The sequence below is a fragment of the Scyliorhinus canicula genome, chromosome 13 (assembly GCF_902713615.1).
Source record: "Scyliorhinus canicula chromosome 13, sScyCan1.1, whole genome shotgun sequence".
In the NCBI taxonomy this organism is placed as follows: Eukaryota; Metazoa; Chordata; class Chondrichthyes; order Carcharhiniformes; family Scyliorhinidae; genus Scyliorhinus; species Scyliorhinus canicula.
The window spans coordinates 145,164,082-145,179,279 of NC_052158.1; the positions used below are offsets into that span (position 1 = coordinate 145,164,082).

Below are 15,198 nucleotides of genomic sequence, written 5' to 3' on the forward strand. Positions count from 1 at the left end.
ATTTTGAAATTTAAAAAAAAATTTTTTTTTTTTTTTTGAGTATCCAATTATTTTTCTTCCAATTGAAGGGCAATTTAGCATGGCCAATTCACCTACATTGCACATCTTTGGGTTGTGCTGTGAGACCTCCTAGACATGGCGAGAATGTGCAAACTCCACACAGACAGTGACCCGGGGCCGGGATCGAACCCGGGTTGACGACACCATGATGTAGCAGTGCTAACCAATGTGCTGCCTTTTGAGAGGAGTCAGTGTGGAAATCACGGAGTACAGGGCTCTGAAGAAGTCATATAGACTCGAAAGGTGAACCTGTTTGTTTCTCCACAGATGCTACAAGACCTGCTGAGTCATTCAAGTGTTTTTTGTTTTTACCCCAAAGAACCCTGTTCAAACCCCGAACGTAAAATGAAACACTTGGGAGTGGAATTAGCTGAGTTGCTCTTACAGAGTCAGCACAGACATGACAGGCTGACCTTCCTCCTTCTCTGCTGTCACCATTCTATGATTCTATGTTTTATATTCCGTTAGCTATTCTGTTTAATCTGCTACATAATCAATGCGGTTATGAAAGTAATAAGCTTTGAAAACTGTTTCTGCGTAGTTTACAGTTAATGGATACAGGGTGATGCCGTATATAAATTTCACAGTGCAACAAAGGAGTGCTATATATTTAATGTCTTGCTAAATTGGTATAGGTAAATTGTATTATCTGTTTTCTCAACCATATCCAAGAAAAAATGCGTTGTTGGAAGTGGTAATATTTTAAGATTTAAAATATTTTAATTAACAGTTTTGCTCCCCCAGCTTTCCAATGTTGCCATCTCTAATGTAACTGGGGCCAATTTAAACGAGTTCATAATGATTGCCTTGCTGCTGCCAGCACAAGAAAGGCTTTCACTTGTGTGTTTGACGACTCTTATTTAATTTTATTACTGGTTGGACCTTGTGTTTCTCTAGCAGTTCTTGGTTTTACAGATATACAGTAAAGTCTCTGTTATGCCATGGTCCCTGTTAAGGCAAACATTGTTCATGCCTCTACTAAGCCTTTATAGTGTACAGGAAAAAAAAATCAATGGGATTCAGGGAAAAAAATATCTGACTTGGGGGTGAGGGGCTATTATGTAGACAACAACTATTCCTGTTCTGAAACTCTCCCAGTATAAAGTGTGCAACTCCCAGGGAGGAGCTTGCAATGGTGGAACATTTCTGGTGTTTATGAAAGAAAGTATTCTCTTTGTGAAGAAACTCTTGTCAGAGTTAATTTTTGAATCCTGCACTATCAAAGGTTAGCTGCAAATGTTTGCATTTATGCGCATAAGATATAAGAGCAGAGGTAGGCCATTCGGCCCGTCGAGTCTGCTCCACCAATCAATGAGATCATTGCTGAAGTGATATAATCCTCAACTCCACTTACTCCCTTATTCCTTTGAGTCCATTACTGATTAAAAATCTGTCTGTCTCAGCCCTGAACATACTTAACGACCCAGCCTCTACAGCCCTCTGCAGTAAAGAATTCCCCAGATTCACTACCCTCCGAGAAGTAATCCCTTATCATCTCTGTCTTAAATAGGCAATCCCTTAGTCTGAGGTTATGCTTGCTGGTCCTAGACTCTTCCACAAGAGTCTTTTTCCATTTAAATAATATTCAGCTCCTTTATTATTCCTACCAAAGTGGATAACTTTACATTATATTCCACCTGCCAAGGTTTTTGTCCACTGTGCTAACCTGTGTATATCCCTCTGTAGACTGTCATCCTCACCATCTGCATTCCCACCTATTTTTGTGTCATCCGCAAACTTGGCAATAGCGTATTATTTCCCTCGTATTGTAAAGAATTATGGCCCCAGCATGGATTCCTGTGGCACTCCACTAGTTAGCCAATCCTCTATCCATGCTAATATACTACCCCCAACACCATGTGCTCTTATCTTATTAAGTAGCCTTTCTTGTGGTATCCTTTGGTATGCTATTTTGAAAATCCAAGTACATTACATCTACTGGTTCCCCTCCATTTATTACCAGCTCATTACCACAAAGAATTCTAATAACTTTGTTAGGCATGATTTCCCCTTCGTGACTCTGCTTGATTATAGTATGCATTTCTAAATGCTCTGCTATTACATCGTTTATAATGAACTCTTAACGCTTTCACGATGACAGAAGTTAAGCTAACTAGCCTATAGTTATTTGTTTTTTGATTCCCTCCTGTTTTGAATAAAGGTGTTACATTGGCAGTTTTCCGATCCTCTGGGGCATTTCCAGAATTGAAGGATTTTTGGAAGATTACGACTGCTATCTCTGTAGCTACTTCCTTTAATATCCTGGGATTAATTTATTAGGCCCGTGGGGGTGGGGTGGGGGGGCGGGGCATGGCAGTGCAGTGGTTAGCACTGTTGATTCACAATGCCAGGGACCCAGGTTCGATTCCCAGCTTGGGTCACTGTCTTTGTCGTCCCCCATGTCTGCGTAGGTCGTCTCCAGGTGCTCCGGTTTCCTCCAACAAAGTCCCAGAAGACGTGCTTGTTAGGTGATTTGGACATTCTCAATTCACCCGCAGTGTACCCGAACAGGCGCTGTGGCAACTAGGGGATTTTCACGGTAGCTTCATTGCAGTGTTATTGTAAGCCTACTTTGTGACACTAATAAAGATTATTATTTATCGGTCTTTAGCCGATATTTTCCCTCGTTTTCCCTCGTATTCCCCCCCCCCCCCCCGAGTGATATTGTATTTACTTCTTCCATCTCTTTTCTCTTCCTTCCCCCCCCCCCCCCTCCCCCCTCCCGCCTTTCTATCCCTTGAGTATTTAATATTTTTTGAATATTATTAGTGTCTTCCACTGTGAAGGCTGATGCAAAGTATTTGTTTAACTCTTCTGCCATGTCCTGGTTCCCCATTATTATTTATCCAATCTCATAGGTGGCCCATGTTTATGTTGGTCTCATTTTACATATTTAAATAAGCCCTTCTGTCCGTTTTTATATTGTTTGCTAGTTTACCCTCTGTTTACTTTCTCCCTTTTTTTTTGGTCATCTTTTGTTGGTTTTTAAAACTTTCCCAATCCACTGGCTTGGCCACATTATCTTTGCCACATTATATCTTTTTTCTTTCAGTTTAATGCTATCCTTCACTTCCTTGGTGAATCATGGTTGATTTATCCCCTTCCTGGAATCCTCCTTCCTCACTGGGATATATGTTTGTTGTGAGTTATGAACTGTTTTCAGAAACGTCTGCCATTGCTGATCAACTGTCTTTCCTGCTGAGCTCCTTGCCCAGTCCAGGCAACTCTGCTGTCCACATGACTAAGGCCCAATCCCCTATTCCTGTAACCCCACCTTAAGGCACAATTTAGCGTGGCCAATCTACCTAACCTGCACACCTTTGGACTGTGGGTGGAAACCGGAGCATCCGGAGGACACCTACGCAGTCACTGGGTGAATGTACACACTCCACAAAAGTCATCTGAGGTCGGAATTGAACCTGAATGAGAGGAGAAGTTTCAGATTTTGAAAGAGAAGTGATGGGTGAAAAATGTGAGGTTGAGACCCCAGAGGCCGTTATTAACTTACTCCAAATTAAAAGATCATGCTGCTCTATGTATCCTGTGACCACATTAAAAGCACACCAAAAACCCATGAGGCTGTTAGCATTCTGGAGTATCATCTCCCATGGGTATCCAGTGCTGAGTAAAACGAGCATTTTATTGCTATTGCCTTTCACGATAACCTACATGTGCAAGGTTAGATTTTCCGTTTTCATAAAGATGAAGATGGCACACAGGAACCGGCTGAGGTCTGCACCTGATATGCCCCCTCCTCCTTTGAACTTCAAATTCAAACGAGAGCATGAGGAGGAAGCAGATTCCCCTTTCGCAATAAGTGAACGTGGCGTGGGTTGCGAAGGTCGGCTGACACGTGGGTCCCGAAGGTCAACCAGTTGGCAAAAGTGGGTCACAGGGAAGAAAGCTTGAAAAGCACTGTTCCAGGAAAGTGTCCTGAATATGCTCTAGGAATTCCTCCTCATGGCCACATCTGCCAATTTGATTTTCCCAATCTACATGAAGATTAAAGTCACCCATGATTAAAGTACTACCTTTTTACATGTCTTTATTAGCTTCTGATTTATTCTCGGCCCCACAAAATAGCTACTGTTTGGGGGCCTGTAGACTACTCCCACCAGTGTCGTCTTCTCCTTGTTATTTCTTATTTCCACCCATATGATGCTACAGCTTCTGCTCGGTTCCAACAAAGCTACCCCGCCACCCTTTCCTTTATGCCTGTCCTTACAAAAAGTCACATACCGCTGAATATTTAGTCCCCAGTTTGATCTCCTTAAACCGCATCTCTGTAATGGCTAAAGATCATACCCATTAACCTCAAAATGTACCATTAATTTATTTATTTTGTGCTGAATGAATGTTGCCCGTTATTTCCCTTTTTGACCCTATTTGTTGCTTTTTATTTTGTTTGTTCACTCTGTTCCTTCCTGTCACAATCTGGGTGTCATTACCTAAATAACAGCCTTGTAGTGCTGTCATATCCTTTTGTTTTGAAAGCCAAAATCCCCTGTACAGAGTCACCTCCCCCCTTCCCCCTTATAGTTTAAAGCCCTCCAAATGGAATTGGCCGGTTCTGTTGATGGAATTGGCTGTTCTGTTGATGGAATTGTATGAAAGAAGAAGTTGAGGAATATTTGCAACGTGCTTAATAACCTGAGGAAGGAGCAGCGCTCCGAAAGCTAGTGTTTGAAACAAACATGTTGGACTTTAACCTGGTGTTGTAAGACTTCTTACTGTGCTCACCCCAGTCCAACGCCGGCATCTCCACATAAAGAATAATTAATTAAGTTTCTATACCAGTATTCAGTCATCTCATTGTAAAAGAAAATGTTTTCAGAGTCCTTACAAAAATGACAAAAGCACTTACCTTTTGCCAATTTGGCCCTCTAAATTTATCCATAACTCTGCTGGCTCATACTGAGTCCTCCTGTTCACCCATCGCACCTCTGCTTGCTGATGAATCTTGGCCCCGGTTAAGCAATACCTTAAATTTTACAATTCTTATCCTTACTGTGAAATCCTTCCAAGTGGCCACAACCTCCCTTTCTCTGTAATTTCCTCCAGTCCCTCAGCCCACAGATACCAGTACTCCTGTAATTCTGACCTAAAAATCCCTGATTTTAATTTATTCACCATTGATGGCTGTGCCTTGACTCTCAATTTTAGAAGTGCCTCCCTATACCTCCCCACCTCTCTATCTTTTCCCCTTTAACACACCCCCTCAAGCCTTTGGCCATAGAAATGAGGCTATGACAGGTGAGGACCTTGAGAGGATTGTTATCACTAAGGAGGGAGTGATGGGCAAGCTAATGGGGCTAAAGGTAGACAAGTCTCCTGGCCCTGATGGAATGCATCCCAGAGTGCTAAAAGAGATGGCTAGTGAAATTGCAGATGCACTAGTGATAGTTTACCGAAATTCACTAGACTCTGGGGTGGTCCCGGTGGATTGGAAATTAGCAAACGTGACGCCACTGTTTAAAAAAGGAGGTAGGCAGAAAGCAGGAAATTATAGGCCAGTGAGCTTAACTTCGGTAGTATGGAAGATGCTGGAATCTATCATCAAGGAAGAAATAGCGAGGCATCTGGATAGAAATTGTCCCATTGGGCAGACGCAGCATGGGTTCGTAAAGGGCAGGTCATGCCTAACTAATTTAGTGGAATTTTTTGAGGACATTACCAGTGCAGTAGATAACGGGGAGCCGATGGATGTGGTATATCTGGATTTCCAGAAAGCCTTTGACAAGGTGTCACACAAAAGGTTGCTGCATAAGATAAAGATGCATGGCATTAAGGGTAAAGTAGTAGCATGGATAGAGGATTGGTTAATTAATAGAAAGCAAAGAGTTGGGATAAATGGGTGTTTCTCTGGTTGGCAATCAGTAGCTAGTGGTGTCCCTCAGGGATCGTGTTGGGCCCACAATTGTTCACAATTTACATAGATGATTTGGAGTTGGGGACCAAGGGCAATGTGTCGAAGTTTGCAGATGACACTAAGATGAGTGGTAAAGCGAAAAGTGCAGAGGATACTGGAAGTCTGCAGAGGGATTTGGATAGGTTAAGTGAATGGGCTTGGGTCTGGCAGATGGAATACAATGTTGACAAATGTGAGGTTATCCATTTTGGTAGGAATAACAGCAAACGGGATCATTATTTAAACGATAAAATATTAAAGCATGCCGCTGTTCAGAGAGACTTGGGTGTGCTAGTGCATGAGTCACAGAAGGTTGGTTTACAAGTGCAACAGGTGATTAAGAAGGCAAATGGAATTTTGTCCTTCATTGCTAGAGGGATGGAGTTTAAGACTAGCGAGGTTATGTTGCAATTGTATAAGGTGTTAGTGCGGCCACACCTGGAGTATTGTGTTCAGTTTTGGTCTCCTTACTTGAGAAAGGACATACTGGCGCTGGAGGGTGTGCAGAGGAGATTCACTAGGTTAATCCCAGAGCTGAAGGGGTTGGATTATGAGGAGAGGTTGAGTAGACTGGAACTGTACTCGTTGGAATTTAGAAGGATGAGGGGGGATCTTATAGAAACATTTAAAATTATGAAGGGAATAGATAGGATAGATGCGGGCAGGTTGTTTCCACTGGCGGGTGACAGCAGAACTAGGGGACATAGCCTCAAAATAAGGGGAAGTAGATTTAGGACTGAGTTTAGGAGGAACTTCTTCACCCAAAGGGTTGTGAATCTATGGAATTCCTTGCCCAGTGAAGCAGTTGAGGCTCCTTCATTACATGTTTTTAAGGTAAAGATAGATAGTTTTTTGAAGAATAAAGGGATTAAGGGTTATGGTGTTCGGGCCGGAAAGTGGAGCTGAGTCCACAAAAGATCAGCCATGATCTAATTGAATGGCGGAGCAAGCTCGAGGGGCCAGATGGCCTACTCCTGCTCCTAGTTCTTATGTTCTTATGTTCCCAAATGTGATTGGCAAATTTTGTTTTATTTTTTGTTTTATTTTAAGTGCCCAATTCTTTTCTTTTAAATTAAGGGGAAATTTAGCGTTGCCGATTCACATAGCCTGCACAACTTTGGGTTGTGGGGGTAAGACCCACGTAGACACAGGGCGAATGTGCAAACTCCACACGGACAGTGACCTGGGATAGGTATTGAACCTGGGTCCTCAGCACTGTGAGGCAGCAGTGCTAACCACTGTGCCACTCCCAAATGTTGTTTCCTAACACTGCTCTGAAGTGCCTTAGGATGTTTGATTACTTTAAAGGCCGTACATTAATGCAAGCTGCTGTCGTTGGTATATATTTGCTTGCTTGTTTGCATACTCGATTCTAATTGCCCAGTTCAGGAAGACAAAGAATTTAGTTTTGAAGAATGTGGTTTGCTTTCAGATGGCATAAAACCCAACGGGCAACTTGGAGACTTAAGAGAATTGAGGCTTCACTTTGCACCAACGTTGTGGTTATAATGTAAATACAACTTGTTGTCTGGCTTGAAAGTGTAATGCATGACCTTGGAATGTGGAGTCTCTGTTTACTTGGAGAGTTCAAGTTTCACATCCAATTTACACTGCAAATGTAGCGAAGTGATTTCAGCTACACCAGTGCTAATCTTATGGAGTGTGATGTACCATGCAAATACATCCATAAATTCGGATTTTAATATATTACCAGCCTCTCTTATGGTCGAAGCTGTGTTGGGGAGGAGTCTTACAGTACAGAATAATGTTTTGTAGCACGGGGTCATTATAATCCTGATTTTAAAATTTACATATTTTCAAGAAATTGCACTTTTGCCATTGAGATTCCTCCCCCCTCTGTTTTTCAATGAATTCCCTCTTTCCTCTTGTAAAATACACTTCTTATTTAATAATGCAGCATTATAACAAAACATGGTAGTGAGAATAGCATAAAATATTTTGCCAAGTATTTGTATATATATTTATTTGGCTTGTAAATTCCATTATGCCTTCTGTAAAATTACAGAGTAGGTCTAACAAAGCTTCATACCATATGTAGCATGTTCTGTCTGATGAACCTTTATCAACACTGATTTGGTCTCAACTTGAGTATTGTGTCCATTTCTGGACATTGCAGTTTACAAAGCAGGTAAAAGCTTTAGAAAGGATACAGCGAAGATTTACATGAACGGTTTCGGGGATGAGAGGTTTGAGTTACATAGATTGGAGAAGCTTGGGTTGTTCTCCATAGAGAGTGATTTAGTAACTGTTCCAATGGTAGAAAGGTCGAGAGCCAGAGGACACAGGTTTTTAACCACTATGCTTGGTGACAGGATGAGGATTTTTTTTTTCTTGTTGAGTGTTATGATCTGGAATGCTGTGCCTGAGAGAGTGGAGGCAGGTTTGTGGCTTTTTGAAAAGGAATTGGATAAACATGTAAAGGAAAATAAAATTGCAGGGCCATGATGAAAGGATTGGGGGAGTGGAACTCACTAAATTGCTCTCCCAGAGAACTGCGGGCTGAATAGATTGAGTGGCCTTCTGAGTTGTAACCATTGTATAATTCCATGTTCCCTTAAGCCTGTTCCCCACACATGGCAGCTGGAGCATCTTGACAAGGTACTTCCCACCCACTCTCCCCAGCAACCATGTCTCCTGGGAGAGGCAAAAAAAAAGCACTCAACTCCAGATACTTGTAATTTGTTTTGCAGAGATTCTTGAATGATCCTCTTGCTAAACAAACCATAATATAGATTTTTCCAATATCAAATACCACAATTGCAGTGTTATCCTGTTTACACATTGGAGGGCCAGTAGATGAGCAAAGCTATCCTGAAGGTTCATGTTCAGGCAGGCAACTGTTTCATCTGTTATAGTTGACACTTTCTAAGTCCCACTGTTTACCAATGTCAGTTCTCCAGTTCCTCTAAAATAACTCAGGAACAGGATAAGGAATGGCCACAGTAAATTAATACCAATAGAAACCAGCTTTAATGTTTGTTTTATTTTTAAAATAGGGTTTAGGTAATTAATACTAGTTAAATATAGGTTGTCCAGATAATTCAACGATTTATTTAGCGAAGAATGCATGCCAGATTATACCAGACACATTAATGGTGCAGCTGTAGCACTCAAACCGTCAGTGTTTTAAAAAATAAAAGTGATTTAGAATTATCATTGCAGAATTTATATTTACTAGAATTATATTTACAGAATTATCTTTGTTCTATTGTTTTTAGCTATATTATTAAATTAACTGATCAGATAATTGATTTCTCAGGTAAAACTTGGTTTGGCTGTGATTGTATTTCAAAATGCATCTAAGGAATGCACTCATTCTCTCTAAATACAGATAATACATTACCTGAATTGAGAAGTGTGTTGAAATGTTCATCCATTGGATATTCTCCCTTACGAACCAATTCTCCAACTCCGCCTGGAATATGGGTTTTATATGTGGTCATGGGTAATGAGATCATTCTCACCAGTTAAATATAAATAAGTATTTTGCGGCACTTCCATCACACATTCTATTGATACCATGATTGTGTGAAATACCTTATTAAAGTAGTAACTTCATTAGCCACTAACAGTAGTTAAGGTGCTGTGACGTCTATTGTGAATTAGAATTTATATTGTGATTTTTATCCTTGCAGCCTTTTTTACTGCTCTATCCCTTTGAGTGACTTTCTTCCCCAGGCAAATCCTAATCCTTCACACCAACTTTCAGCCTCTAGTCCCACCAAACACCAATAGTCTCTATTGCTCGGATCCTTTATGCAGCATTTCTGTAAGTTTCAAAGACTTTGCATCGCTTGACTTTCAAAGATCACTTGACAACCAACTTTAGAAGTATAATCATTAACTGCTGCATTCACCTGCAGTATAACCTATGCGTAGTGAATTACTGCAAACAGCAATGAGGTGAATGAACAGTTAATTTTGATTGCATGGTGAGTGTTGGTCCTGATGAAGGAGGATTTCTTGCCTTCTGACAAAACTGACATGAAGTGATTTTTTTTTTTTACTCACCCCAATCACAAGTTAAGAAATAAAAATGGATGGACCACTGAAGTGTGCTTTGAGTTGACCCTGAGGGTGTGTATTCTATAAAACATTTTTATATCTGAATTACATCGAGGTATCACCCCTGGCATAATAGTGTGCTATAAACACCAATTGTTTTTTTAAAAATATAATTAAAATTATAGGGCTTTTTCTTTTATTCTTTCATAGGATGTGGGCTAGCAAGGCCAGCCTTTGTTGTCCATCTTTAAGAGTCAGTACAGCACTACCAATTGTAACTTTTTTGGGGAAATACCTAGACTTGTAGTGTACCCTGTAGCTTATGCACCCTGAGCATAGAATTCTTGGGAGCAGGAAATACTTTTGTTGAACAACTGATACCTTTGTACTAATTTCCATGTTGGACCAAAATCAAACAAAAACTAGCTTTGTTTCGAGGAGAATGGAGGAAATTCATGATTCCCCATAATTTTTACTTCTATCAGATGTGGGTATTCAGAACATTAATGTATTTACCAAAGTTCATTTGTATGACTGGTTTTTGCAATCAAAATGAGTTGATTTGTTCAAATTTTTAAAAAGTGGTTGGTTTCTAGGATGTGTTAAGTTCACTCCAGTGGGAGGTACTTCTCTCCCGTTTGAGGAGGCGTTTGTCATGTCTCTCAACATGTCTGAGCTGTTGTGCTGTCTCGCAATGAGTGTTGATGGGAAGGAAGTCCTGACACCACCTTTTCGAGGTCCAAAAGTGCTTGAATTAATCTAATTTATGCGTCAGTAAATTTGCTTGCAATGCTGAATTTCACACAATGTCATTCTGTTTTACAGTTGATATTTTTAAACAAATCTCCATTCCATCTGTGTTTATTGGGGAAGCGACAGCTAAATACCTTATGGAAGAATTTAGCTATTTAAGAGGGTAAGTAGTGCATATATTAATTTTTACTCCATCCTTCCATCATAATTTGGTCTGTGAGTTTTAAACTTAGACTTGAAACTAGGTTGTTTAGAAAGGTATTCTCATTCCAAATAGCCAATTTTTATGCATTTAAAAAAAGTTATTGAGTCGTATTTCCTTCCATTGTAACAGCATTCTTTCCTATTCAGTTTCCTCCTCTCTGCATCATATAGGAATAAAGGAGTGTTGCTTTGCCCCCTGTGCTATCTCATTCTTTCAGAGGACCTCAAAACTACAATCTGTAGCCTTTTTTTAAACAAAAAATTTCCATCCACCTACCCTGCACATCTTTGGGTTGTGGGGGTGAGACTCACGGAGTCATGGGCAGAATGTGCAAACTCCACACGGGCAGTGACCCAGGGCCAGGATCGAACCTGGGTCCTCGTGCCGTGAGGCAGCAGTACTAACCACTGTGCCACCCTAATCTGTAGGCTTTTAATCTCCAACTTGGTCTCATCTAATTACAACTAACCTTTCCCCTTGCATTATGGGGCATGTAATTTAAACCTCGCTTCATTCTGGAGATGTGAAGGTGGGACAGGGCAGTGTGACTTGAGTCTTTAAAATCGAACCTTCAGCTTTAATTATAATGTTTCCTTTGCCTTCTTTACAGTTACCATCTTTAGGCAATAAATGGTGGTGCCCACATCCCGTGAACAAATAAAGAAAATAAAAGGTTCAGGGTTATGGGGGTATTCAAAGTTATGTGATATTTTGAGGCAGGTAGGGAGTAATTTCTTTTCTGGCAATAAGGTTGGTAGCCGGAGATCGTAGATTTACAATAATTGAAAAAAGAACAGATGGGGAAATTAGTTGAACTTTCTTCACACAATGGCACTATCTGAATGGGAGGTGGAATTATATTCTATTGAAATATCCAATTGGACATGTACTTGAAGAAAATTGATTTGCTTGTTTATGGGAAAGAAATATGGAAATGGGACTAAATTAGAATGATCGTTCAGAAACTTGACATTGGCATGAAAGGATTCTGTGATCAAGACTCATTCCACATTTCAACCCTAAAATTCATAGAATTTACAGTGCAGAAGGAAGCCATTCAGCTCATTGAGTCTGTACCAGCCCATTGAAAGAGCACCCCACTTAAGCCAGCTTCTCCACCCTATCCCTGTAACCCAGTAACCCCACCCAACCGTTTTGGACACTTGGAACACTTAAGGGTAATTTATCATGGCCAATCCACCTAACCTGCACATCTTTGGACTGTGGGAGGAAACAAGGGTGCCCGGAGGAAACCCACGCAGCCATGGGGAGAACGTGCAGACTCCGCAACACACAGTGACTCAAGCCGGAATCGAATCTAGAACCCTGGAGCTATGAAGCAACTGTGCTACCCACTGTGCCACTGTGCTGCCCTTGTTATAAACGTTAATTTTATCCTAGCTGTGCAATCTCTTATTATTTGAAAATAATAAATCAAAATGCTGAATACGGCAGTACTTTGTTTTCATATGGCAATATATTGTTACCGTGCAAATCCTTTCTGGTTGGAGAAATTGTGGCACTATCAGCAGTCTGCCTGACGACAAACTCTGAAAGGTGAATGGCGCAGGAGGCTCAAAGGACCGAGTGACCTGCTCCTGCTCTTCCTTTGTTCTGATAATCGGGTTGAACTGTTATGAAGCTAAAAGGGGCGGGTTTAGCACAGTGAGCTAAACAGCTGGCTTGTAATGTAGAACAAGGCCAGCAGCGCGGGTTCAATTCCCGTACCAGCCTCTCCGAACAGGCACCGAAATGTGGCGACTAGGGGTTTTTCACAGTAACTTCATTGAAGCCTACTTGTGACAGTAAGCGATTATTATTATTTACTAAAAGATTGGTGCATGGGTGGCGCAGTGGTTAGCACTGCTGCCTCATGGCGCTGACCCGGGTATGATCCTGTCCCCGGGTCACTGTCCATGTGGAGCTTGCACATTCTCCCCGTGTCTGCATGGGTCTCACCCCTACAACCCAAAGATGTGAAGAGTAGGTGGATTGGCCATGCTAATTTACCCCTTAATTGGAAACAAAACAGAATTGGGCACTTTATTTTTTTTTAAAATAAAAGAATTGGTGCATGTGAATATTTGCATCTATTGTAAACACAAATTGGAACTTTAGAGAATATTAATTGGCTGCATGTCCTCTTAATGAGTGTAAATTAAACAAGTTACAGCATCACGGCGCTAAGGTCACAGGTTCGATCCTGGCTCTGGGTCACTGTCCGTGTGGAGTTTGCACATTCTCCCCGTGTTTGCGTGGGTTTCGCCCCCACAACCCAAAGATGTGCAGGTTAGGTGGATTGGCCATGCTAAATTGCCTCTTAATTGGAAAAAATGAATTGGGTACTCTAAATTTTTTTTTAAACATTGACATTACATATGTACCTTTTTAAAAAAAAAATAAGTTACAACAATTTATTGTGTGTACACTGCCAATCTGACTGCTATTCTATTTGATTTAATTTTTTTTAAGAGTTTAAATTAAAAAGAGTGAAAGATGGGAGCATCTCTCCGACCAGCTGATCAAACCTGATAAGCAAACGAGAGCTTTCACAATCGGAGTGGCTAAGAAAAATATCCAAACTCTTTCTCAACAGTAATTGGAAATTACTATTAATTATTTCTATCATTTGGTGAATGAAACCGTGGGAAACCCCTCCGGTCATTCTGACTCGAGTTCTAGTTCTGACTGGAAATAAACCCATTGGAGTTTTCATATGAAATGATAATTGGAAATTGCCATTTGCACCTTATCCTTAGCCAGCATTATATATTCACCCCATAGACATGGAAATCCCAGAAAGAGTTCCATCTTTTAAAATCCCTGTGCCTGGATTTAGTTACAAGTTCAGAAAGGACACTTGCAGTACAGAAGAGTTATAATTTCAACCCAAATGCAGTCAAAGATTTTCTTTTTTTAAATTCTGTTCCCTGATTTCTCCTTCCCACTACTTACTGAAGGAGGATTCAGCAGCTAGAAGGCTGACTGACTGCGGCAAGGATTCCATGATGGCCAGGACAGATCCTTCCCTCGCCAGATCCATACCTACCAGTTTCTAGCAGGGGTTGATGTTTGGAAAAAGGGAACTGAATACTGCCAAAATATCCCATTACCACCACAACTTTCCTTCATGTAAAAACTGTTGAAGCCACATTTTGGGGGCTCTTACCAGTGCTCTAGCAAGAAAGGAAATCTGAGAATCGTACAGAACAGAGGGCTGCCATTTGGGCCAATGACTGCACCGAGCACAAGAACCATCCAGTTAATCCCACCATCCTCCTATCCGTTTTTCCTTCAAGTATTTATCCTGTTTCCTTTTGAAAACTCCTATTGATTCCATCTCCGCCACCCTATCTAGGATGCATTACAAATCCTAATCACTTGCTGTATAAAATTATTTTTCCTTTTGTCACCTCCGTTTCTTTTGCCAGGTACCAAATCTGTGCCATCTACTTATCAATCTTTCAGCTTTTGGAAACAGCTTTTCTTTATTTTCCCTATCTAAACTCTTCCATGATTTTAAATGATAACAATTAGACATTAAATAATTAAGCAGATGGAAGTAGAATGTCGCTCTTATTAATAAACATAACAATGAAATGAAAATTAAGATGACATTTCTACAGCATGCTAAGCTAAAATGAATGCTTCAGAATTAATTACTTTTTGCAGAAATCTGTTCATGTGTGTAACATAAATATTTATAATTCATTGATGTTAGTTACTGTGAAATTCAAAGGGAGGAAAAAACAAAGATTCCTGATGCAACACAACACCAGAGACTCCTGACCAGATTTTTAAAAATTCTAATTAAGTGGCAGTTTAGCATGGCCAATCCACGTACCCTCGACATCTTTGAGTTGTGGGGTGGGACCCACGCAGACACGAGAAGAATGTGTAAACTACACACGGTCAGTAACCCGGGGCCGGGATTGAACCTGGGGCCGGGATTGAACTTGGGTCCTCGACGACATGAGGCAGTAGTGCCAACCACTGCCCCACCGAGCCGCCCGTCTCCTGACCAGATTTAAGAATTTTTTGTTTTCCTTTTGCCCTTGTTGGAGGAGCAGATGGGCTTGGGAAGCTATAGCAGCATTAAATTGACTGCAGTTTATTTTTGCACGATGCTGCATGTACTGACTTTCATATGAGCCATGTAATTATTTCTTTGTAATATACGTTATTAAACCATTTCCTGGTTTGCTTTTTTTCTAAGGAGAAAATGGAGAGCTAGTACATAAATTGC

General features: G+C 40.8%; 1 protein-coding gene across 1 annotated transcript in view; it reads left to right on the top strand.

Moving 5' to 3' along the window:
* The window catches only part of LOC119975519 (E3 ubiquitin-protein ligase RNF13-like), a 289,560-nt gene that overhangs the window by 159,569 nt on the left and 114,793 nt on the right, over positions 1 to 15,198 (top strand). Inside the window, exon 6 of the mRNA XM_038815305.1 lies at positions 10,820 to 10,910. Coding sequence (XP_038671233.1) covers positions 10,820 to 10,910 — 91 coding nt within the window. The remainder of the gene's footprint in view (positions 1 to 10,819; positions 10,911 to 15,198) is intronic.